At 41.1% G+C, this 25,338-nt stretch overlaps 1 protein-coding gene and 1 long non-coding RNA gene across 6 annotated transcripts in view; one reads left to right on the top strand and one right to left on the bottom strand.

The window, feature by feature from the left end:
- LOC308618873 (cyclin-dependent kinase inhibitor 2A-like) lies at positions 1-24,339 on the bottom strand. Of its 2 annotated transcripts, none has more exons than XM_081237183.1 (3): positions 24,252-24,339; positions 2,475-2,781; positions 1-207 (listed from the first exon to the last, which is right to left on the bottom strand). In XM_081237183.1, exons 2-3 carry the CDS (start codon positions 2,776-2,778, stop codon positions 182-184), a joined length of 330 nt encoding a protein of 109 aa, XP_081093309.1. In that variant the 5' UTR covers positions 2,779-2,781; positions 24,252-24,339; the 3' UTR covers positions 1-181. The 2 variants fall into 2 exon arrangements, with proteins under 2 accessions (XP_081093309.1, XP_081093310.1); XM_081237184.1 differs by lacking the exon at positions 24,252-24,339 and adding an exon at positions 6,062-6,451.
- Positions 24,340-24,893: 554 nt separating this feature from the next.
- The window catches only part of LOC308618874, a 35,204-nt gene continuing 34,759 nt past the window's right edge, over positions 24,894-25,338 (top strand). For all 4 annotated transcript variants that reach the window (XR_014016090.1, XR_014016091.1, XR_014016092.1 and 1 more), the window contains exon 1: positions 24,894-25,203. This is a non-coding gene — a long non-coding RNA (uncharacterized lncRNA). The remainder of the gene's footprint in view (positions 25,204-25,338) is intronic.

The following is a 25,338-nucleotide window of genomic DNA, read 5'->3' as shown; positions in this document are numbered from 1 at the left end:
TTTTTTTTTTAATTTTATAGCAAAATTTAGGGAAGGAAGGGGGAGGCAGTTCCAATTTTTTAAAAGCGTTATTTGATGAATTGGAACTAAGCAGGGAAGATTTAGATATGGTGGGGGTAGTTCTTGTATTCAAACTTCGACGACTGAAGACCAAAATATGTAGTCGAAGTGTCTCTAGATTTCAAGGATTCTTTAGGGCGGGACTGTCTGTAGAAGGGAGAAAGAAAAAAGACATTAGAAACCAGAAGTCAAAGACATGCGACACCTCCCTCCTCTCTCGCAGCCCCCCACTGGCTATGCAGACACATCTTCTTAACATCCACCAACCCTCAGCACAGGGTCTGTCTAGGGAGTCTGGACCCTCCCAGCCGCCGCCGCACTCCCGAGTCTTCCCGATCTCGCAGCGCGTCCGCTTGACCCGCTGGGCTGCTCCGGGCTCGCCAGGCCGCTCCCGCGCTCGGGACCCGCCCGACGAGGGCAGGGAGAGAGCAGCCGCGCAACCTGCGGGGTTGCGAGAACCAAGCAGGTCTATAACGAGTACCAAGTTGTTTGCCACACATAATGCCAGGCGACTGGGGGTGAAGGGGTCGCCTTGACCTTCGAACGTCCCCAGGTATCTCTTGCACCTGACGCACAGCGATTCGGCGAACCTGCATAACCAGAGAGCACCTCAGTCTCCGGGGCGCTCCGCAGTGTGAGAACCTTTCGTTCCAGTCTTATCTTCTTTACCAGACCCTATCTCTCAAACCTGCTAATGGCTTCCTAACGTTTCTAGAACAAAATCCATGTTTTGATCTAACATCCTTTTTTTTTTTTGACTTACAGGGCCACTACGTTATCTGGCCTCTGCCCTCCTCTTTGATCTCGTTGTGTACTTGCTCCAGCTGGCCTTTGGGTCCTCTTAAACTGCCACGTTCTTTTTCATGTAAGTTTTTGCACTCGAGTTTCTCTGCCTCCCGTGGCTAATCTCTTCTCATGACTCAGGTTCTCTGACCACTCTTAAGATAGTCTCCCCGCCTATTCACACATCACTCTTATCCACCACATCGGTTTTACAAACTCACTCTTCGAAATACAGTTATATTGCTTAAAAATCTACTTCCCAGAATGTAAGCTCTATGAAGGCAGGATTCCCGTTTTGTCCTATTCACTTATGTGTCTGATCTAGAACGGGGCTGATCACGCAAGTAGGAACTTAAAAAAAAATAGGAAGGAAGGAAGGGAGGGAGGGAGGGAAGGAGGGAGGGATCGTGTGTACCTGGGTTAAATATCTTAGGTTTGATTATTCATTTGCCTGTGGCCCAACTCGATCATCTAAATCCTTCTCCTCTTCAGCTCCTCCCAGTTCTTGCTCCGCCCAACTGCCCTGTGATTGGCCCCTAGTTCTATGCCGCATTCCATACGGAAGCTTCAGTTGGAGGAGAGGGTGGCAGGCTAAAGGAGATATGGGTGCCTCTCACACCCAAGGCCTAGCACTCAAGATATCTCCCAAAGGTCCAGAGCAAGCCTTTCCACTCCGTCCTCCTAGGCTCCCCTAAGGCACAGGGAGCCTAGTGCCCCAGTTCTGAGCCAAAATACGATAGATTTCAGTCTCTTCGAAGTCATGGTTTACCTTAAATTTTCACGTTATTTCGTATATTGCTATAGATAGATAGATAGGTAGGTAGGTAGGTAGGTAGATAGATAGGTAAATAAAATGATTCCCCCTTCAGAAAAAAGTCAGAGTAAAGTTGGTACTTTAAGCAGGTAGGAGTGAGGTGGGGGAAATGGGCCAAGGAAAAAGAAGTACTCGTGGTCGTAGGAAAAGGCAAGGAGGTCCACATATCCATCATAATAGAATGCTTAAGAGAGGGAAAAGCTTAAGAGAGTGTCTCTGTTTCTCAGAGAGTGCAGCGAATCCCAGTGTGCAGACTGCGAGAGTTGGCGAGGTCTCCATCCCAGTCGCCCTCAGAACCCACTGGGGGAGCTCTGAAAAACTCCACCGCATAGAGCGGAAAGTCGGATTTAGTAGAATTTTGCAATAGAGCCGGGAATGATAGATCTCTGCCAGATGATGCCACGCGCAGTTGGCTTTGGAAATTCCAGTGTCGGTTCAGCGACCTTGTTAAACTAGTGGGGAAACTGGGGGCCGTTGAAAGGATGCAGCTAGCCAGCTAATTTGCAGGAAGAGGGGCCACTGGACCTCTAGCCTCCGGAGTGCTCAATTTTCCACCGTCTGGTTCTCAAGTGTTTAGGGGGTGGGAGGCACGGTTTATGGGATGGGCTTTAACGTGCGACAGTCCATCGTGGGCTATTTCCCGTCTGCAGTCCTAACGAGGCAGCGCGATGGGGAGACTGGAGTTGTCCCATGGGTTGGCAGGGTGAGCTGAGGTAGGACCAAATACCCTAGTCTCCTGGGCCCAACTTTCTCTTCCGAAAAGTGAGTGCGCTGGGCTGCGGAAGCTGAGTTCAAACTCGTGGATCAGCCACCTCACCTGCGGGACCTTCCGCGGAGTCTGCGCGGGCGTGGCTCCCGCCTTCGGTGCCCCCTGCAGCCGCGCGCAGGTAGCGGGCGACGTCGCGGTGGCCCCGCTCCTCAGCCAGGTCCACGGGCAGGCGGCCCCAGGCGTCGCGCATGTCCAGCCGCGCCCCGGCTCGGTGCAGCGCCACCAGCGTGTCCAGGAAGCCCTCCCGGGCGGCGTCGTGCACGGGTCGGGTGAGGGTGGCGGGGTCCGCGCAGTTGGGGTCCGCACCGTGGAGCAGCAGCAGCTCGGCCACGTGGGCGCTGCCCATCATCATAACCTGCGGGAGAGAGCAGAGCGGTCAGGACCGGGGTGGGGGCAAGGGCAGGATTAAAGAAACTATTTGCGGAGCCCCCAGCCCGTGCAGACGCCCTTACAAGCCACAGGTGCCTAGTTACTACTTTCTTTCAGTTACCAGCGCGCTTAGCCAGTTCTCCTACCTATTCCATTTTTCTGTACACATTCTGTTATATTCTCCAACGTTCTGCAGAGTTCCAGCCACGCACAGAAAACTGCCAGAGTCACAGACAACAGCAAAAGGGTGAGGAACAAACTGGCTTTTACTACAGCCTAACCTCCTGTATTTTCTTCCTCATTTTGATATGAAATTATGTAAGGCTCGGAGATTTTGTATGGTTCACTGCTGTATAACCAAGCCCAGAACGTGGTAATTGTTTAAAAACGTAGTAATTGTTTAAAAGCAAAAATGAAAAAGAAAAAAAAAACCAACAAAAACTTAATTCTTGCAAAACTTTAAGCTACCCTTGGTTTCCCTGAACGTTAAACTTCAATTTCTTTAAGAATAAAATGAGAAAGTTTGTCTAACCAGCCCTAAAATTCCTTCTTCTGGTAAACTAAATAATGCCCCCCAAAGATGTCCACTTCCTAACACTCAAAAGCTGTGAATATATTTACCTTATATGGCAAAGGGGACTTTGCAGATGTGGTTAAATTAAGGATTTTGAGGGAGATTAACTTGTATTGTCAGGGTGGGCTCAACTTAATTACAAGTTTCCTTATAAAAAGGACACAGAGAGAAGATAGGAAGCAGAGGTCAGAGAGAAGATGCAGGGGCCATGAGCCAAGGAAAGTTGACTGTCACTAGACGTTGGAAAAGACAAGGAAATGGATTCTTAGAACTCCCAACAGGAGTGCAACCCTGTGGATCCATTTTAGACTTCTGACTTCCAGAAACATAAAATAATAAATTTATGTTGATACTAAATTTGTGGTAATTTGTTATAGCAGAAATAGGAAACTCAGACACCTTCCAAGATTACACTCTGAGAGTTCACTAAGTAGGGGGTGCTCACCTCATTTGGCTCCTAAATAATCTTTGATACAAAGCCATTACCAAAGAGGAATTTTGAAATGGTGTTCACAATCACAGCAACCTTACAATTTGAGTGTTACATGGTGGGTGGTGGTGGTAGACTATTCTTTTTTTAGGGTAACGATTATTTGGTTATATTAGCTAGACCATAGTGACTGTATAGAGGAATTATTTATTTTTAGTTACATTCTGTATTAAACACAAATTAATCTGTCCAAACCAATCATAACAGAATCATAATAAGTTACAGTACGTTTGTTGATTCCTGTCCTGAAGAAAGTGAAACTGATTTAATTTTCAAAAAGACAGAGAAAAAATATAAGTGAACCAACTTACAGCTACAAAAAGAAAGAAAAACTAATGCAGTGCATTAGAAGAAAGAATTGTTTTAAAAGAAAAACTGCTGAAACTGTCACAATATTATTAACTACTTATTTACACTATTAGACTTCTAATAGATTATGGGTTAATTTCCAAAACAAAGGGGCCACACCCAAGGATGATGTCATAATGTTTTGGAAGCTCTACTGCAAGTGCCAGAGCTAGTACATGTCTGTACACTTCCATGCCTGTATATAATGCAGGTGAAAATATATTAGTTGGGTTGGATAAATAAAGTCCTTCATCTTAGTCATAAAACTGGTTTAAAATGTTTTATTATATGCCACAGTATTAAAGGTTGAAAAGTAACATAACATTTAAATATTTAAATAATAGCAATCCAAAACAAAAAGAAACTTAATCAAACAAACTAATATTTATAGGGTGCCTAAGTTAACTTGATGACCTAAATTTAATTTAGTAATTAAAAATTTTCTATAAACTAAGTATTTTTCTATTAAACACAAATTTGGTTAGGGTTCAAAATTAAAATCATACCCCCTTTTGTTTATGCTTTTATCCTATTTAAAAATGATTTAAAATTAATTATCCTACTTTCTTTTTGTATTTAAACAATAAGGTCTCATCTAACACCTTCTAGAACTCGAAGGCTGAATGCCCAGTCTGCAAGGTGCTGACAAAATTTTAGAGATATCTAATTATGACTCAGGCATGCATTTTTTAAAAAGGACTCAATGCTTCTCTTCTGCAACCATTCAACCTTTCTCTCCCCAAATCTCTCCACATTTCAAATCCCAAATAATCTCAAATTTGAAGGCATTTCATTTTATTTTTATATCTGTAACTAAAAGTGTGTAAAATTTATCCTGTGTAGCATAGTTTCAGGAAAGGAAGATTCACTTGTGAAACCTGTTAAGTTCCAAGTGGAGTTACTTTTCCTTTGTCTTGTTAGGCTGGAGTTTTTGCAATGTGCATTTGCTTCATATAAATTTTGTTTTTCAGAATCAGAAATCATTGTCAAAACTGGGCGTAAAACAAGGGTAGTGACTGCCAGGAAGAATGTGTCTTTAGCCTCAGATTTAGGAAGTTAGTGAAGGCAAAAAACAACAGAAAAAGGATCTCAACACACCCTCACACATACAAAACTGGAGTGGGGAGGGGAGAAATGACATTTTTAAACTCTGAGGAATTGAAAACTCTCAAATAAATTAACCTATATCAAGTAAGTTTAAAATACCCAAAATGATAGGAGATATTCCCCAAGTGGTTAACTAAATTGACAGCATTATTTCAGGCAAGGTTACATTAACGTTTTTCTTCAGATATGCCTATTTCCTAACAAGCATATACTTTCCTTACTCGGTTAAAAAAAAATAAACACGATGTGTAGTTACTTCTGAAAAGTTTCAATCGACCTTTATTCCAACATACACAGCAGGAGATTTCCACTGAAATCCCTCCCCCAACTCCCAACAAAGAAGAGGATCAGCTCCATTCCCCATTCAGTGAGTTCGGGGTTAAGTGGTCCAGCAAATCTTCCATTTCTTTAAACTCTTACCCCAAATGTTCGTCAATTTCGCATCTGATGAAGAACATACCTCGGTTTATATGAACACAAATAGGCTCTCCCCTCTAGATCTTCATACCAGTCTAGAGATCTGAACCCCATGTGCCTTTCAGTCCTCCAGTGGCTTCCTGAGCTCCCTGGGCGTCTCCGAGAGGTCTCCGACTCCGACCTCGGTCTGAAAACTCCCCTGGAAGTCTCCCCTTTACCAAGAAACGCTTACCTGGTTCCGATCCACTGGCCAACCTCGTCCTTCTAAGTCGCCCGCCATCCCCCCCCCCGCTCCCCCGCCACCTTCCCGCGGCAAGCCTGCCGACCTACCTGAATCGGGCTCCGACCGTAACGGTTCGGCGCGTGGGCCGGCGCCCCCGCCTCGAGCAGCGCTCGCACCTCGTCAGCCCGGCCCCGGGCGGCGGCGGTGGCCAGCCAGTCAGCCAAGGTCTCCATGCTGCTCCCCAACGCTCGCCCCTCGCTCCCGCGCTCTCCCCCTCCCGCCTCCTTGGAATGCACGCGGCCCGCCCCGGCCGCCCGGGAGCAGCCCGCCCCTCTTTTTTCCGCCTCCAGGGCCCGCGGAAGCGGCCCCCAGACTCCGCTCCTCGACTCCTCCTGCGGACTCTTTCCACCCCGGAGAGCGCCCTCCACGCGTTCTTCCAGGAGGCGCCTTTTGCTCCCAACGCGCTGCAAATGAGACACCGCTGAACGGGCCCCACTTCATGCCTCCGCAGTCACGAGTCCTCCGCCCTCCCGCCCGGGGGCACCGGCCGGAAGCGGTCCGCCCCTGGAGCGCGGCGGAGCCCCGGCTGGAGGGCACCCAGGGCCCTCCCACCTGCCCCCCTCCCCGCGTCCCCTGCGCCCTCCTCCCAGAGCTGCGCCCCCACCCCCAGCAGAGGCGCACGCGCAGCTCTGAGCGAGTTCGTTCCACCAAAGCGAAATTCCTCGCGTGTACACCCTGCCTGGCATTAGAGAGCTGCACGGGATTCCTAACTGCCAAGTTCGAACCAGTGTGTTTGGTGTCCTAGGCAAAGTATTGCTTCCTCTTTTAATCAGAAGAAACGGCCAGCCTGTCCTCGCGGTAAGAGCCGAGGATCGGTATCACCCATGCCACCATGAGGCTTCCCTTCTTTCAGACGACACACTCCCCCTCCAACACTCAGCACTTGGATATCGCGCGCTGGCTCTGCTATGCCAGAAATCCTAGCTCAAACGTTCATTTTGGAGAGTGGGCTCACCCGCCAGCCTGTGCCTCCCTCCCTGCACACACATGAAAACGGATGTCGGGAGAGAGCGTTTCCGAGGCTTACACAATGCCTGGTACTAGTGCCTAGTATACGGGCTGGCTGCGGGAAGATGAGGTCTATTTAACAGGGATGGTGGAGATTTCTGCCTATAAGCAGATAGGAAAGTGGCAAGGGAGTCACTGGGTTGATGGGCTCCGTTCTTAATAAATAATTCCTCCTAGACCAGGAAAAGTGCTCAGCGCTCTAGGGGCAGAGTTGCATTCAGAGTTGATTCAGAGACCAGGCTCACACACTGTCCTGGCGCCGTTTCTGTCCCGCCCCCTACACCTCTCCTTCCTACTGGAAAAACCTTAAAATTTTCTTAGTTATAAAATGGGGGGGGATAAGAGTCGTCCCTACTTCATAGGACTGTTCTGAGTTTTAAATGAATTGATATACACATAAGTATTTAGAACAGTGTCACACATCCTAAGCTAATGCCTGTTAGCTCTTAAATTATCCATTTTGAGGATTCTTTTGCAATCCTGTTATGAGACACAAAGAAGAAAATGCTTTGGGTAGAGTTATCAATATTATATAAAAGGAAAGGCAGGGGTTTCCCTGGTGGCGCAGTGGTTAAGAATCCGCCTGCCAATGCAGGGAACACGGGTTCAAGCCCTGGTCTGGGAAGATCCCACACGCTGCGGAGCAGATAAGCCCCTGTGCCACAACTATTGAGCCTGCGCTCTAGAGCCCGTGAGCCACAACTACTGAGCCCATGTGTCACAACTACTGCGCGCCTAGAGCCTATGCTCCAGAACAAGAGAAGCCATCGCAACTATAAGCCCGCGCACCGCACGAAGAGTAGCCCCCGCTCGCCGCAACTAGAGAAAGCCCGTGCGCAGCAATGAAGACCCAATGCAGCCAAAAATAAATAAATAAAATAAAAGGGAAGGCAGGAAGACCTTAATCACCGACAATGATAGATAGCCTCCAAAAACCGATATATTTAATGAAAAGTTTAACAGAATGAAGAGGATAATAAGCAAAAGAAAATCCAACAAGGTTCTAATTTATCCTGTGGTTATTACATATATATATACACACACCACACACACACACACATATATATATATACTTTTTTAAAAGACTGGGTTGCTCTTTGCAGGTGCCTTAATCACATGCTTCATCTGTCTACTACATAACCCAGCTCTATTTTAAAAGTTATGTTTCAGTACCCGCTTGACTCCTCTTTTTTAACATCTTTATTGGAGTATAATTGCTTTACAATGGTGTATTAGTTTCTGCTTTATAACAAAGTGAATCAGCTATACATATACATATATCCCCATATCTCCTCCCTCCTGCTTCTCCCTCCCACCCTCCCTATCCCGCCCCTCTAGGTGGTCACAAAGCACCGAGCTGATCTCCCTGTGCTATGTGGCTGCTTCCCACTAGCTAGCTATTTTACATTTGGTAGTGTATATGCGTCCATGCCACTCTCTCACTTCGTCCCAGATTAACCTTCCCCCTCCCCGTGTCCTCAAGCCCATTCTCTACGTCTGCGTCTTTATTCCTTTCCTGCCCCTAGGTTCTTCAGAACCTTTTTCTTTTTTTTAGATTCTATATATATGCGTTAGCATACGGTATTTGTTTTTCTCTTTCTGACTTACTTCACTCCGTATGACAGACTTGACTCCTCCTGAAGACCCAGAATACCTGACTGTACTTTCAGTTGCTGTTAGATTAGGCAACACATGAAGTTTTAAGTGATGCCAATTAAAACACTTATGGGGTATCAAATCCATTATAAAAATCCATCACTGTGCCATTTATATTTTCCTCCAGGCACCTCTCAATCATTAGGGCAACAATGGTGTGGAAAATTCAAACTGTGGTAGAGAACATAAAATTATTTTAATGTAGCTTAAGGTATTGTATCATGGGGGAGGGGGAAATAGCCGTTGTGGTGATGGGATGGAGGGAACAGATTTCCCTTGTAATATGTCCGGTTTTTCGGACTAATATCAAAATTAGTTCTCATCACTAAAAAGATGGTTCCTAATCTTAGGGCAGGGAGATTAGGCCCTTTGGAGAACCTGTTGAAAGCTACATATCCTCTCCTCAAAAAATAAAGTATGCAATTTTATTTAAAAAGTGTGTTCACTGGTACATATAACTTTTAGGGAATTCAGAAATTCCTCTAAAACTCAAGTATAGATTCCTACATCAGGAACTCTTTAAACTCTCATGCAATATATTGGACGGTTACTGGAGGAAATGGGTGATAGAACCATATAAAAACATCCCTTGGATGCGTTATATACAGACATGGAGATTGACTTTCTTCAAGAGCAGGTTTTAGACATGTATGCATTAGCTCCAGCACTTACAGTCAAGTTCCCTAAAGATTATGGAATCCTTGAGTATGGCCCCTTTGTTCTGGAAGTTGATCCCATACTCCACTGGAAATCTTGTGTAAATAAGTAGTTAATAATAGTATGAAAGCTTTCCTAGTTTTTCTTTTAAAGAACTACCAAACTCCCAATTTACTCAAGGAGTAAAGACCTGAGGGGAAAACCCTCAGAAGAAATAAAATATAACGCCCAGGATCCTTGTGCTGGTTATGCCAGTCTCAGATTCCCTATGTGTAAAATGGAGCCATAATATATTTCATGGATTGATAAAATAAGACCATGTATGTCAAAAAGCTTCAAAAATTCTAAAGTTTGTTGGTTATTTCTATTACCCTCCTCAAATTTTCTTTCTTCTCTTCTTCCCTGAGGATGTCATGGCCTTATTTAGGTTTGTGCTGTGTTGGCAGTTTTGAAAATCTATACTATGAAATAAAAATCTGTCTCAATTCTGATCAGTTTTTTAAGATTATTCATTTTTAAAATATGAATGTTCATTCTACAAGCTCACAGGTTAAGGGTAGAGTATTAAGTGCAGGGGATGGGTAGAAGATATTAAACATATGGGCTTGAGTTGGAATGCCTGGGTTCAGATCTAGACTTTTCACTTAATTGCTCTATAACAAAGGAACTTAATGTACCTGGACCTCAGTTTTTTCATTTGTATAACTGGGATAATAGTACTCGCCTCAAACAGTTGTTGCAGGGATTAAATGATGCATTATATGTAATGTGTGTAGAAGAGCAAAGGGAAGCAGAGGATGACACAAGAAAATGCAAATGGAACCAAACTCATTCTGGTGGCTTAGGCAAAGTCTTCACGGATGCTGGAAGCTCACCTTAGTCTTGAAAAGTGTAGGTGTATAAAGATGGAAAAGAAGAAGAAAGATGTTCCAGGCAGAAATGAGAGCAAAGAAGTTTGGGCAAACTGAAAGTAATTTACTGGGATGCAGGGTGAGAAACTGGAAAAATAAACTTCTGGAAGAAAAGCCTGCAAAGCCGTTTGCTAAGCGCTGCTCAGATTGTCAGGAGGAAAACCAGGAGTGAATGGGATGCCGAGGAAGTGGGGACGCTCTGTGCAGGCTACTCTTTCACAGGTTAGCCTGACAGCTCAAGGCAGTGACTGGTGAGGGGAGGCAGAGGGAAGGTGCAAGAGGCCTGAGCACACACGTACCCTAAAGGGAAAATGCCAGGTGACAGGAAGAACAGTTAGGAGAGAAAAAAAAAAAAAGAGAAACTGAGGACATAGGCAAGATAGGGTATTTCTGAAGACCTGAGCCACCTAAAAAGTAAGGAAGCAAAGGAATATAAGGCAGAGGGAGTCATCACAAATTTGGATGCAGGAGATTCAGCTAGATTTGAGAAGGGAGAAAAGGTCAGGGCAGGGAGGAAGTTGAAACACTTCCTTCCATGAACAAAGAGGCTGGCTTATTTTCAGTGATGATAAGATGGTGGTCTAGGAAGTGAGAGTGGTGAAGGTTTAGGATATCTGTTTTGAGGAAAGAGGGATGGGCTAAGTCGGGCTTAGAAGGCTTTTCATCAGCCTGGAGAACCCAGCTGAGGGTAGGTGACACTAGAGGAGCACCTGACTCTTTAAATTAAAGGAAGCCTTGCAATGATGGTGCTCCTGTGACCCTACAAATCCAAGAATAGTAATTCTAGATGTGAACATTAATTCAACACATCACCAGAAAGAGAAAGAAAGATATTTGAGAAGGTAGTATTCTGAAATTAGGTTCTGGTTCTTACAAGGCACTGCAGGATTGGCAAGGTATGATATGCATGATATGCAAATACATCATATGTAAACTAACATCATTTTATCAGGAAAATAAAGGGTATTGGATAAACAGCTCTGAATTGGGACCAAGTGACAGTCCTGATTTGACTGCCTATCAACATCCTTTTTGATTGTGAAATCCTTTGAGGCTATTCTTAGCTTCAATGTCCATATCCTTAAAATGGACTCTATCTTGCTCTACCTTTATATCTCATGAGATTAATATATCAAGCGAGGCAATACACACAAAAGCATACATCTGTTTACCATATTTAATATTAGTATTGTTATAAAAGAATTGTTCAAAATATAGCTTGAGGTTAAAAATAAAATATATATAGAATACCTCTGGACAGATATAGAAAAGTCTGTTAACTGTAGGGAGAAGAAATGGGGAACTGGGATGGGCATGTGATTTTCTTGTCACACTCTATAACTTGTATTGTTTGGATTTTGTACTATATGCATATATTAGCCATATAATTAATTAAGTAAACATAATACATTTTATTAGACAAGCATTGCATTGCTTTTCTGAAAACCATCATTCATAACCTTATTTGACAAAGAGTAACTGAGTTCATACTATATGTCAGGCACTTGGCTTTAAGTTGTGTATACAAAAAAAGAAGGGTCCTTAGTCAAGAGGGTAAATTGGTAAAAACCATCGACATGTTTGATTCTCTGGAGGAGGAAGTTGGTCCGGAATTGGAATGCACGCTTTAGGGAAGCCTACATTAACAGTATAGGAGAAGGAGGATGCACTCTGAAGTGTCTGAACACACTTCAGACCTGTGTTACCAGGAAAAAGATGTTGCATTTCAGGGTCTGGAGAGGATCCAATAATTTAAAAGACCTCCTTAGGAAATAGCTTATCAGAGCAGGTATGCTCTGTTAATGGAGTTTCTGGACATAGCTGGGTTAAGCCTGAATAGATGTGCTCTAGGGTGGAATGCTGGGTGCGGTAGAGGATTATTTGAAGACTAAAGCAATGGAAGAATAATTTCATGTACCCCTTTTAATATAGAAAGAGTTACCACAGGCCTAGCTCCACCACCGACTTTATTACGTTGAGAAAGTAATACTTTATTCTGGCTTTGATATCTGCATCTACAAAGTGGGCATAATAACAACTGTGCCTCAAGAGATTGTTGTTCAGCTAAGAAAAGTGCCCCTCAAAGTGACCCTGGGTAAGAATTCTGAGGGCTCAGTATCCGATCTGGGTATTTTAAATGGGAAAGAAGGACTTTCTTGGGTGAAAAATGGCAATGAATGCAAGGTTTTCCTTTAATTATTTATTTTTCCGCAAGGATAAAAGGTAACTTTAACAAAAAGGGAGACCTCTGAGAAAAAGAGCAGACCTCTGTCACAGGTTAGTTAAGACACAGGAATGTGCCCCCAGGGATTAGATCTTTGGAAAATTCAAGATGGAGGATATTTTCTTTTCCTTTTTACTATTCTCTAACTAAATTCAATACAGCACAATTACTGAGTATCTGCTACGAATAAGGCACTCTTTTAGGGACTCTATGATAGCTCTTTTCACTTTCACTCAGAGTTATTGTAAAATTTATCTTCCTGCTCAAACAGGACTTGGGCAAAGAGCACAAAACTCAAAATCCCTTTAACTTATTATAAACCTGATACATAATTATAGGTAAGTCCTAATTTTTCAGTCTTATTTTCCAAAGTATTAACTGGGTATAGAATCTGTAGTATCTATCATCATCTTCCCAAGATCATTTTGAGGATAACTTGTTATATAGCAGATGTCTTTTCTAAATTGTGTGCAAAACAAATGTAATTTTAAATCTATGTAAGGAGTTTACTCTTAAAAATATATCTAGAGTGGAGTCTTGTGAAATGAGGAATCTTTGAAGCTCATGAAAACAATCACTCCCTAACTCAATTGTTTTGCAAATGTCTGTTTTTGTTTGTTGAGAAGTTTCTTTTGTTGAATTACTTATGCCTATTTATGGCTACTTGGCCAGTTGAAAAAAACTAAGACTAGCACTGTGTGTGTGTGTGTGTGTGTGTGTGTGTCTCTCTCTTTATGTATATATGGTATGTGTATATATATATATATATATATATCTCAATAGATACAGTATGTATTTGTGTGCATACGTGCATAATTTGTTTACATGCACAGACATGGAGAATTAGAATTAGCCTCATCCTGAGGGAAAAAATAAGAAAAGCATATAATTAGAGGAGAGAGAGACAGACAGAAACAATAGAAAATTCATTCAAAGTTGCCAGCAAAATCATAATGGCTACCATTTATTGAACCCCAACTATGTGATAAACATTAAGCAGCTTTACATATGTCATTTGTAATCCCACGACTGTCCTGTGGAATAGAGAGTAGTATCCTTTCTTCATTAATTAGAAAAAAAGAAGCCCAGAGTGCTTAAGTCATAAGGTACAAGGAGATGGAGTTCAAGCTCAAGGTTCCCAGTTCTGTCTGAGAGGTGCACACTCTCCCCACTATGTTTCCCTGCTGATTGATTTGTACAGGACATGGTGGACAACTCAGCAATGCTTCCTTTTCTTTGAGAACTGTGCCATCAGGCAGGTTGTAAATTCTGGACCCAAGGTGACAGGATTTCCACCTTTGGGAATTACTGTGCTTCTGTGCGATTATTCTTGGATAATAATACACATAGTGATAGAAATTTGAATCTTGAAGTCCCTCAAAGTGACTTAATCCAGTCGCCTCTATTTTGAATGATTTTTTCCTGATTATAGTTCACATATTTATGTAAAAAATGTAAGAAATGAGCTTCATAAAGAAAATGAAAAATTATACTACATGGAAACAATAACAACATTTTGAAATATTTCCTTCCTGTATTTTATCCTTGCTCAGTTCTTGTGGATATAATACAATTTTGAAATGAGTTTTTCCTTTCACTCATCATTAGAGCATTTTCCCAAATTCTCCAAAATTGCTTTATAAACACTACTTTTAATAGCTACAACATACTCCACTGGGGAAAAAAGCTCCAGTTTACCTACTGATGCTCCTGTTGTCATATATTTAAGGTGTTTCTAATTGCTACAACAAATAGTACTGCAGGTTTTTAAAGAGTCTAAGTCTTGTGACACAAATTGAAAAATTGCTTTTCATAAAGCTACCCCTATGATTTATAGATAAGGAAATGGAGGGGTAGTGCATTGCCATGGTTACCCAGCAAATAAGTGTTTCCTGCAGGTCTTAAACCCAGTCCTCTCTTCATATTCTTTCTATGGCCACAGCTACTTAAACTGACTGTGACAAATGTGGTTGGTGAGGATGTCAACCACAGCCTTAAATAATAATCTTGGAGAAGACACAAATGCAGCATAGGTAATGGGACAATCTCAGTCTTCATACTCAGGTAGCCCTCATCCCTCATTTACCAGTTCTGCGGACTTGAATAAATTACATAAACTTTCTGAGCTTCCTTTTCCTCACCTCTCAAAGTGGGGAATAAAACAGTTCATAGGGTTATTATAAGGAATAAAGAATGTCAGATGTAGAAAAATCTAGGCACACAGTGGGCTCTCAATAAATGGAACTTTTTTTTTTAAGGATATGACATTTACTATCTTCTTATTCATTTAGGCCATCAAAGTCAATTTCCTCTTGGGTATTTTTTTCTCATTACTATACATTCTGGCAGGTATCTGTGGTTTGAACAAGCAAACTCCCTTCCAGAAGGTGTGATTAACTCTGTCTTCTTTGAATTCTAACCCCATGAAAACAGAGCTTCTTTGTAATAAAGTTGTCTGTGTTATAATAAAAGTACTTCCACAAAAACTTTCATGAAATCATGGGAAGTGACAATGAAGTATGCCACTGTGTTCAATGTTTTCTCTGCATTCAATGCTACCCACAACCATTCCTTGGAGTGCAGTTCAAGTAGAAAGTACAATGGGGAAACTATAGGCAAAATTGAGAAATTATAAAGTTTACCTTCTCTAAACCTCTATTCCCAACCTCCCTTGTTTTCCTCCTTGATTGCACAGATTTTCTCCTTTCAAACACGTGTTGCTCTCTTAATTGCTAACCTTGAACACATACAGTATTCCATTTCTGCCTATCCTGCTGATGCTTGTATGTGCTATTATTGCCTTGAGAAAGTGAAACTCACAGAGCAGTAATATTGTGTTCAGTTTTCACTCTTGGTGGAAGTTGAGTGTTCATGGTTGATTGATTGGGTTTAACAATGATTTAGGATACTCTAGTTTGGGGGAAACATCTAAATTGAAGCTTTCCTCTTCAAAGGAAGACCTAGTTAACACCCTCCCCACAACTATCCCTTAAGAGTAGCCTGTTTTCTTGGAGCTCTAGAGTCTAACTGTTCTTTTCTTTTCTTTTTTTTGCGTTTCCTGGACTTCTGAAAATTCTGAAGCCAAACTGTCCTCTGATATTGTAAAAGATCATAAGAAAATTTTCTGTGTTGGATCACTCTTCCTGGAGTCACATTCTTCACCCAATATGGGATTAAACTCCTCTGGAAGGAATCAACTTCATGATGATATAAATCAATCCTGAATAAATCAGAAAATGCTTCCTATTCATGTTTTAACACCTTTCACTTACAGATTTAACATTCCCACTCATGTTTTCCTTTGAGTCTCTAGGTTGAGGGTACAGTTTTTTATTTCTCTTTCTTATGGCTAAGGTGATAACTCCCAGACTTCATTTTTTAAAGGCAATGATAACAGAGCATACTTTATGTTTCTCTGCACTAATTTTATATACCTAAGTCAATTTTGCCTAAGGAAGTATATTTAACATATTTTGTCTCTTTGATATCCTACTAAATGTGAATAAGAATAGTTGCAGGCCACCTTCCAAAGCAGACATTTTGGAGGTTTTGAGGATGACTTTAATGCTTCTTCCCCTCTTTCCTTCCACCACATACACACACACACACACACACACACACATGCATGCACGCATGCACACTCTTCACACTAAAGAATTTTTAGAAAATTCTGTGCCGAAACTATTGATTCAGATATTCAGACTGCAGCAACTGTTCTGAAGGAATCGAGAGCCCATTATCTCAGTGTTCCCTCCAGAAATTATTATTTGGAGTTATTGAATTTTTTGATAAATTGAAGGCAAGTTAATAACTTTTTTCAGTTTTCTAAAACTAATTTAATTTCTTATCTTAGAAAACAAGTTCATGACTATCGTTTAATAGCTATTTAGTAATTACGAATACTAGAAAAGTTTAGAGTCACACTGTAAAGGCCATCATATAGGGCTTCTGTACAAGTTTACACTGATTTTTTGTACAAATTTACCTGACACCTTGGAATATGCCAGGGGTTTGAATAAATATATTTTTATTATGATATGCATATTCTTTAAAATGGAGTTGAGGAATTTCTAGCTACTCTAATTAAATTATAGTTAAGAAGGTATTTACTGTAAAAGTAAACTAATGTGCTTTTAAAGATTAGTTTAATTAGGCACTTTAACAATAATTGACAAATGTATGTGATGAATTGAAAGTTTACAACATCTCTTTGCATATACTATTTTATCTAGTTCTTAAAGGATGAGTACTATAGGGTACCACCTTAGGTTTACAGATAAGAAAGTGGAAGCATTGAGAGCTTTAAGTACTTAGTCCTAATACCACACAGCTAGTAAGTAAAGGAAATGGAATCTAATCACAGATCATATATTCCAAGAAAGTGACATTTCTACTTCGTGCTTCAAGTGATTCCTATGCTTGTGCATAGGTTTCCTATTTATTGCTCTTAAATTGAAGTGTAAGTGAGTAATTTATACTTAATTTATAAGGGAGTTTTGAATTAGTTTTATTCTGGGCAAGAAATGAATTTCTGAAAGAAGTTAATTTTCTTGTTTTATTATGAGATTCAATGGCTTTTAGGACTTCAGTTATTAAACTGCCTTATTTTTCAGAACTTTTCATTCACCTAATCAAATATATATTTGCTAGAACATATGTGGCTGATGCTGAGTAAAACAGAGATCCAAGGGAGTTAAGCAATTTACAAAACAACAACTAACGGTAAGAGATGGAACTGAAACCATATATATATATACACACATATAGGTATATATATGTGTATATATATATATATATATATATATATATATATATATATATATATATATATATATAAAACATGTATTCAATCAAAAGGCAGTTATAAAGGGCTAAGTTAGGGCATTTGGGGCAAGAAATACACCTAGTTCAATTTGGCACGAGTTAGTAGTCAATGACTTTTGACAGACCATGCAACCTATCAGAGCCTCAGTCTCCAGTCCATGAAATGAGAGAATAAAATCCCTAAAACATAAGGATAATGTGACAATTAAATAAGATAATAAGATAATGTAAGTTGATGTGCTCTATTACTGTTAAGCTCCTCATAATTATTTTGAGGGAAAAGAGAAAGCAAACTTGACCATGTGCTTTTAGAAGAAAGTTTCAATAAACTTCTTTTAAAAATTGTGTTACATAAAATATATTCAGTTTCAATTATTCAGCATGTAAATTGAATGGAGTAAAATTCAAAGTGTCCCATGTTGTATGTACATTTAACAATTATTTCAGAATTAAAATATACTGCTAGTTCTACAGGTTGGGAAAGATTTGCAACTGGGGGGATTCATTGTGCTTGGATAGTTGCTGTTTCTTTAAATTGGGTGAAAGAGTTGTACAATTGCTGAGTCAGATGGTCTGGCAGCCTGAGAGATTCAGAGCAAGAAAATGGTGGCACTCAAAAAAAGAAAGTAAAACGTAAGCTTTTCCCCCTAATATATCAGCAAAGTAATAGGTGTAACATTAGAAAAATGTAGTTTAAAAGCAGAAAAGTTATGATTATAAGTTGGAAGGCATAATATTTTAGTTTAACTTATAACAGCAAATTATTCTTTAGCTTACATTATTCTATATATTTCCCCCTCATCAATGTGCTTTTATAGACACAAAGACCCCTCGTTTTATCTATAAGTGCTTTATTCTGTTATGGCTACGTTCTACTGCAATTTTGCCTTGATCATAAATAAATATAATTTAAATCTGTGGAATACTTTTATGTTCTCTTTTTCTTCTCTTACATAATTTTACGTTGTTATGTTTACTGCCTGGTTTCTGATTTGGAAGATAAAGTAAAATAAAAGAAATCCTTTATTACTTATTACTCTATCTATCTATCGAGGACCATCCATCCTATGTAAACAACAGTAAGTGTATGTAGTGTTTCAAAAAGGTGATGTCTTTTGTGGAAATTTTCTGCCTGGTGCTACAAGCTTTAATGCACAAGTGTATCCTGTTACATTCTTCGCCCCAAAATGTGTTCTGATTGTAGAGATCTGGCATATAAGAGATAATCTTTTCCAGTTCAGATGAAGGATCACATAATAATAATAAAGGGTATCCTTCATTTGGTAAAATAGCTCCTCCAATGATTTATTCAGATTCTCAGTGTCCTTCCTGGCACCCAGAGTGTGATTCTAAAATTTTAAATCTTATCTAAAAGGCTGAACCTCGATTCAAAAACAAATGAGCAAAAATAAGGCTTAAAAAAGCAATGTTGGCCATATTTGTCCCAAGGAGCCACCTCCTAACAGAATCCCCCTTAAATGCTTTGAAATGCAGATTTTGGGACCCACAGCAAATCTGCTGAATCAGATATTCTGAGGGTGAGCTCCAGAAATATGTATTTTAAACAGCAGCCCAGGTAAGGATGCTGCTGATAACCTTTGCCGTACTTCTTTGACATCATATTATTCTCATGCTTAAATTAAGAAAGTAAGGGCATATGTATTAACACCACTCTGATTGCACAATTTTATTAGTTGCAATTTGTTTAAGAGATTACATGTCTTTGTTCATATAGTTCTGAACCTCTACAATCTACAAAACTTTTTTTCCCTGAGAAAAAACTCCTACTGGCTTCGCAACCATTTAAATAAATTCTGAGATTTTCTTTTTGAAGGTAAAGGGGAAAATTCAGAGCTAGTTGAAGAAAAATTAAAAAGTCATTTGTGATAAAAAATAAAAATCAACTTATTCTTTTTCAAAGGACCTCTGAGCCACTGTAATTTTAAATCTTGTAGATGACATTTTAATTTTTTCTCCTTTATTACTTCTTTCTGATTATGTAGTTCCACCCAACTGCAACAATCATTCCAGGGTTTATGAAATAGAAAACTGCACTGACAGGCAGAGATTTTCTTCAATCCTCCTTTCTTTAAAAAACAAATGTTATTGACATTTAGTAAATTCAACAATTGTCAATACACATGGGATTGCTGAACACACAGTGAAATACCATGAATTAGGATATGGTGACTCTGCGGAGACCCCAGATTTGTGGGCATTTTCTAAGATGGAGCAGTCTTTAAAAGGACCTTCCTTCTCCTATGAACAAAGCCTTTATTTATTCCTAAGGTTTTCTCCATCTGTTGGCTTACTGACATAGAAGTTGACCTTATTTTAATACTGACTGATGTTTTTTCATTCTAATAAATGATTTTATTTGAATGTCTTGACTAAAGGAGAAAGTTTTCAAACATGAGGAAAGTTTCAGTATAAGAAGAAAACTATTGAGAGACATCATCACTAGAAAAATATGACGGGCCATTCTTTATACCACCTTGCACCCCAGACAGAGAAACAAAGAAAACGAGGCCTTTCAATACTCTGGTCACCACCTAGCCTGGAAGGTAATGGAAGAGCCGCCTAGTCTTGGAAGTGCACCTCACCATCTCTCATTCCGAGCCTCGGAGTGAACCTGTCCCATCCCGCTCCCTCCCTTCCAGAAAAAATGGCCTAGTCAGTTTCACGCCTGGGGAGGTGACCCAGAGATGTCCCCTCTCATACCGTGCACCCCTCTGGAAGCCACGAAGCCCACTCAGACTCCACCTGTCCCCACCCCTTCTTCACCCAAGGCAGCCCCCATCCTGCTCTGCGTTTAACCCCTGCTCTGCTCTGTTACTCTAATGAAATATTACCTGCGGAAATAGTTGGGGTGAGGGGCAAGGCTCAGAGGAGGCTAAAAATAGAAGGGGTGGGTGCGTTCGCGGAGTTCGGTGATAAGTGGGCCTGTGTCCTACCCCAGCGGTCAATAAAATCTCCGGCATCCGAAGCATCTCTAAGAACTGAGAGGGTGAGAGATGAATCAAGGAGGGTGGTTGGAGTTGAGAGGTGAAGGAGGCGAGGTCCGAGCAACTTCCGAGTCTCACTTCCTACTCTGGGGTCCTGGGGACACCCACTGCGACGCCAGCCCAGCTCTGGGAAGTGGTGAGCCCCACCCTGAAGTCTTCCAGAGAGGACTTGGGAGAAGGGGATCCCGAGGAGGGGCAAGTGCTGGGACCAGAGAGGCCTAACACCCAGGTGCCTTGGAAACAGGTATAGCCACGCATTTATCATTTATTTAAAAACGAACTACGTTGTGAACAGGCACAGCGTGCCCTACAGTCTGAAGTCAGAACCCTCTCAGGCTTTCTCCAGACCTTAAAGCCACCTTCTTATATTGGATACGTGTACAACTTATTTTCCTCACCCTTTCTCACTCCTTCCCCAACTAATGCTAAGTAAGCTCTTAGTTCATCTGTACTGTATGAAAATAACTTTTTTTCTTTTTTTTTAACTGGTGATGGTCATATCACTTTGGAAGACACAAAAGTGTAACGAAGAAATAAAGATCACCAACCATTCTGAGGAAGCCACTATAGATACTTTGATACATTGCTGTGTGTGTGTGTATGTGTGTGTGTTTGTGTGTGTGTATGTATGTGTGTGTAGAGAAAGAACAAGAGAGAGAGAGACGGAGAGGAAAAGCAAGAATAAGAATTTATTGCTTTAAATCTTGCTTTTTTTTTAAAAAAAGGAAATCACCTAACTTTATAATGTAATAATTTTACATTCTATTAAATATTCTTCAAAAACATAATGATTGTCTGTTATATTCCAGATCTGAAATATTTCAGACCATAATTCCAGAGTACAGGTATAATTGAACATAATTTAACAATGTGATTGCTAGAATTTTAGGCAATTTTCAATTTCCTGCTACTATTTATCTGTTTGTATTGCTCTTTGTCAGAATCCTTCTTTCCTTAAAATAATGCCTACTTATAGAAAAACTGAATAAAAGTATATGGATGTTTTACAAGTTCTTGATACATAATGTAAAAATGTTCTTGCCAGTGAGGTGTTTAGGAAAGTGCATTAATCTTCAGTCAATAAACAGACACAATATTAGTCATCAGGTATGTGAAAATCAGAATTTAGAAAACTGTAGTTTTTTTTAAAGCTATTCAATATTATAATTTTATGTTTAGAAAATGAAACTATACCCATTGTTTACATTATTTAAACTGTAGAAATAAAGCACCATAAAAACTCTATGAGGTTGGATTTTGTAGCAGAGAGAAGGATTCTCTGGCCTAGGGTGTTTTAGGATGGACTGGGGCAAGTGAGATTGTCATGCTTCTCAAAAAGGACTAAAGGTTTTAAAAGAGCAAAAACACTGGGCCAAATGTTCAGCCTTCCTTTAAGAAGGTATTTTTGAGATGACGTAGATCACTTCACTATCAGGTGTCATTCACATGTTGGGAAAATGGTTTAGCTTAACCCTACCGTGTTAGTTACTTGTGATGAACTAACATGTAATTAGCAGACCTGTAAAATACTGTTGGACATAGACAGCAATAGGCTGTGTTGTTGTTACCTTAGGATGGGAATGGACTTTTTAAAATTCAAGAGTCCCCAAAGAAGTAAGTGAATATTAAGTCTTGATGTCTGAAAGAATTATTGTTCATTTAGAACATAATGCAAGCTAGGGATCATGTACACATTGGGAATAATGGTTTATGTTAACCGTATAGTGCTCACCTTGAGAGGACACTATGCTGTTAAAGGAGGGGAAAAACCCTAAGAGTTCCCACATAACAGTAAACAAATAAATATTTAATTTCAGAAAAATATGTCGTTTGTAAACACACCAAGGTAGAAGTAACGAGTCAATTAGTGTAATTCATCAGGCACGTGTGCATAAGAAACTAGTAACGTGGAATTTTATTATATACATTTTTCCAGTTATATAAAAAAAGTCATAATGAACATGTTTGCAAAACTCTAAAAATATGTTAAAATAATAACACCTTACAGGTCTGCGTTAGTATTGAATAATTCATACAAGTTAGTTTTTAAAACTGTTGCTCTCAAGGAATTGTATGAGTTCCAACATAATTACCACCCATATATATTCTTAAATCAGTATAACCATAGACATAATATATATTAATGTGAAATATATAATTACATGTCACTTATAATTAATACTTCCAGATGTTTGTATATGTGTAAAATTTCATATATGAATTTGGAGAATTGCACATATTTTCAAAACATATTCTATTCTATCTATGTCATGTGTTCTGTCTTCAGATATTTGCTGAAAATTGGGCTTTTCATATAGTCAATGCATTTAAAAATAACTTTCATTCCTGAAAATTGATTTATACCTAAATAACAAGAAATAAATGGCTATTTTCAATGAATCTATCATTTTTATATTTTTAACACTTATACAATAAATATATTATAAAATGAATATTTCTCTAACTTAAAGTAATCACAATATTATATTATGTATTCCTAAAATAGAAAACACATAATTATAGTATTTACATAGATTAAAATTTTCTACTTTGTTACTATAGAGTTTTGGATGCAACTTAATAATTTAAATAAAATAACTATATAGAGAATAATATTAAAAACTAAGATATTCAAAAACACATCATAGTGGTTAAATGCTTGCTGGTACGGATAAAGCACCGTTTTAAAAAATAGGATCCTGTTAATGTTTTAAAATGAACTGAAATCAAGACCAGCAACATGCCTTGAAATTCTTTACAAGCTCCTTCTATTAATTCCAAAAAAACCCCTGAACTTTAATAATAATATGAAAAAGAAAAAGTGTATTTTCCCTATAAATTGTTTGTAGATTTTTGCCAATAGAAATTGAGACACCTGATTAAACACTGATAGTGTTAACAGTTTTACATTTACATGTCAAAAAGTCTATTAACGTTACAATAAAAAATAACTCCCCCTCTGCTGACCTTTGCTTTTTCAAAACACGTATTCATGGGGAAATAATGACACAAGGAAGGTCACAAAAATGAAGCCTCATTAAATTGTTTTTGGATTCATTACCCAAGTTCTAAGTAGGACTCTATATATTGTAGCTATATATATATTTCAACTATCCTCGTCATAGGAAATTACATCGACTATGTAAAGATTTATCTTATGTGAGGACAAAACTACCTAGAATTCTGTCTTTCAAGAAGTAGGCCTCATTTGGGGCCTGTTAATTGGGGCCTGAGATGACTAAAATATGATCGGTGTGATCCTTAGACTCCCCACTGTAGTTCTGCCTTCTGCTAAACATACGGGCATTGTCCCAAGTACTTAGATATGCCAGGCCACTAAAGAAGAAACCTCCATCTCACTGCGAAAGTCTGACTCTCCACTGACTGCAAAAGCAAGTGATTGCTCCTCTTAGCAGTTACTGATCCTTCGATCAAGATCAATATTACTATTTCGGGAAGTCAAACTGTGCGAGCCCGCACTCTCAAATGTCCTCCACTACTGGAAGGAGGGAGGGTTGACCAGGCAGGAAGACTGGGGAGGAAAAAGGCGGCCTCCAGAAAACTAAGACCGTTAGTGATACTTTCCTCCAGGGCGCAATAAAGTGCCTTAGAAATACACCTTGTGTGTGTGTGTGTGTGTGTGTTTACTGATTTCCACTCAGGAAATTTAGGAGTGACTGACTTCTAAAGTGGGTTTAGAATCTCCCGGTTTCCCCCCAGAGTTTCACGGGATTAAAGAGGTGTGTGAAGGCGGCTCCGGGCTCCACATACTGGGAGAACAGCACCTCTAAGTAACTGTAACCCGTATGGAGAGAAAGTGGAAGGAGCCTCCACCCACCCCGAAACAACCTCCTCCAACCTCGTCTGGAGATGATTTATCTGTGTATTAGCTTACATCAAACAAAATCACCCAAGGGCCGATTGCGCCCGGGATTTTCGAGGCCTTTCCTACCTGGTCTAGGATGCGGTTGCTGCGCTCTGCGCTGGCTCCTCACTAGCATCAGCACGAGGTCCGCAGCGGCCCGCACGACCGGCGCTGCCCACTCACGCGTTGGCCGCGCGATCTGCACGACGAAAGCCCTGACTCGCGGCGGGCCGTACGCGCGCCGAATCCGCACTGTGATCAAGAGTCGGCGCACCATGTTCTTGCAACCGCCGAGCTCGGCGGCCGCTGCGCCGCCTTTTGACTTCAGAGGTAAGGCAGCTCGGCGCCCGCCCCCCGATAGCAAACTGAGACCCACGCGCCGCCCCCAGCCCATCCCCGCCCCGCACGCGCGCACCCGCCTTCCCTGCGCGCGCCCGCTCGCCCCCCACCTCCTCAGAGCCCAGAACCGTTCTGCGCCCAGCGCGCGCGGGAAAGGCGGGCTGAGGCGCCTGGAGGCGCGCGCGCGGGCAGCTAGAGTCCTAGGTTCCTCTCCCTCCCGCCCACCTCCTCTTTCCCGCCCTGTCCGCGCCCCCTCACCCGCCCGCGCCGCCACCTTCCCACCCTCCGCGCGGGCGCCCCACGCGGTGACAGCTCAAGGTCCTGACGCCACAACGCATCTCCAGGCAGCCCGCCCCCTCGCAACATCCGTCACCTGACCCTGCCATATCAGGAACCGCCGCGGTCCAGCTCGCGTCCCTGCTTCCCTGTCCCCCTTCCTTTATTCCTCGCTCCCCACGCTGGGGGTTCTTCCTTTCTCCAAACCGGATTATTTAAAAGAGAAAAAGAAAGGAAAAAAAAAAGCAAATTTATCTCATGGGTCTATCCGCCATTCAGGAGGCTGGATGTCAGTTTTTAAAGAAATGGCGCTATGCTCCACTTCTCGATTTGGGAAACGAGCGAAATTAAAGGAAACTGCTGCGACATCTGGACACTGCGTGGCGCTGGCGCCGCTGGAGCGGCGGGCCCCGCGCCGGACCAGGTAGGCGGAGCCGAACCCCAACCCCTGCTGGATCGGGGCGCCCCTTCCCCTGCCTGCTCCCCGCGTTGCGGAGGGCTCTGGGCTAGGCCAGCAGTCCATTCACCAGGCAATTTTTATTTTCGGTTTTAACATCCC

This window comes from Mesoplodon bidens, assembly GCF_964165515.1.
Source record: "Mesoplodon bidens genome assembly, chromosome: 6".
Lineage (NCBI taxonomy): Eukaryota > Metazoa > Chordata > Mammalia > Artiodactyla > Ziphiidae > Mesoplodon > Mesoplodon bidens.
Note: the sequence above shows the minus strand (reverse complement) of the source record. Positions and strands in the feature narration are given on the sequence as shown.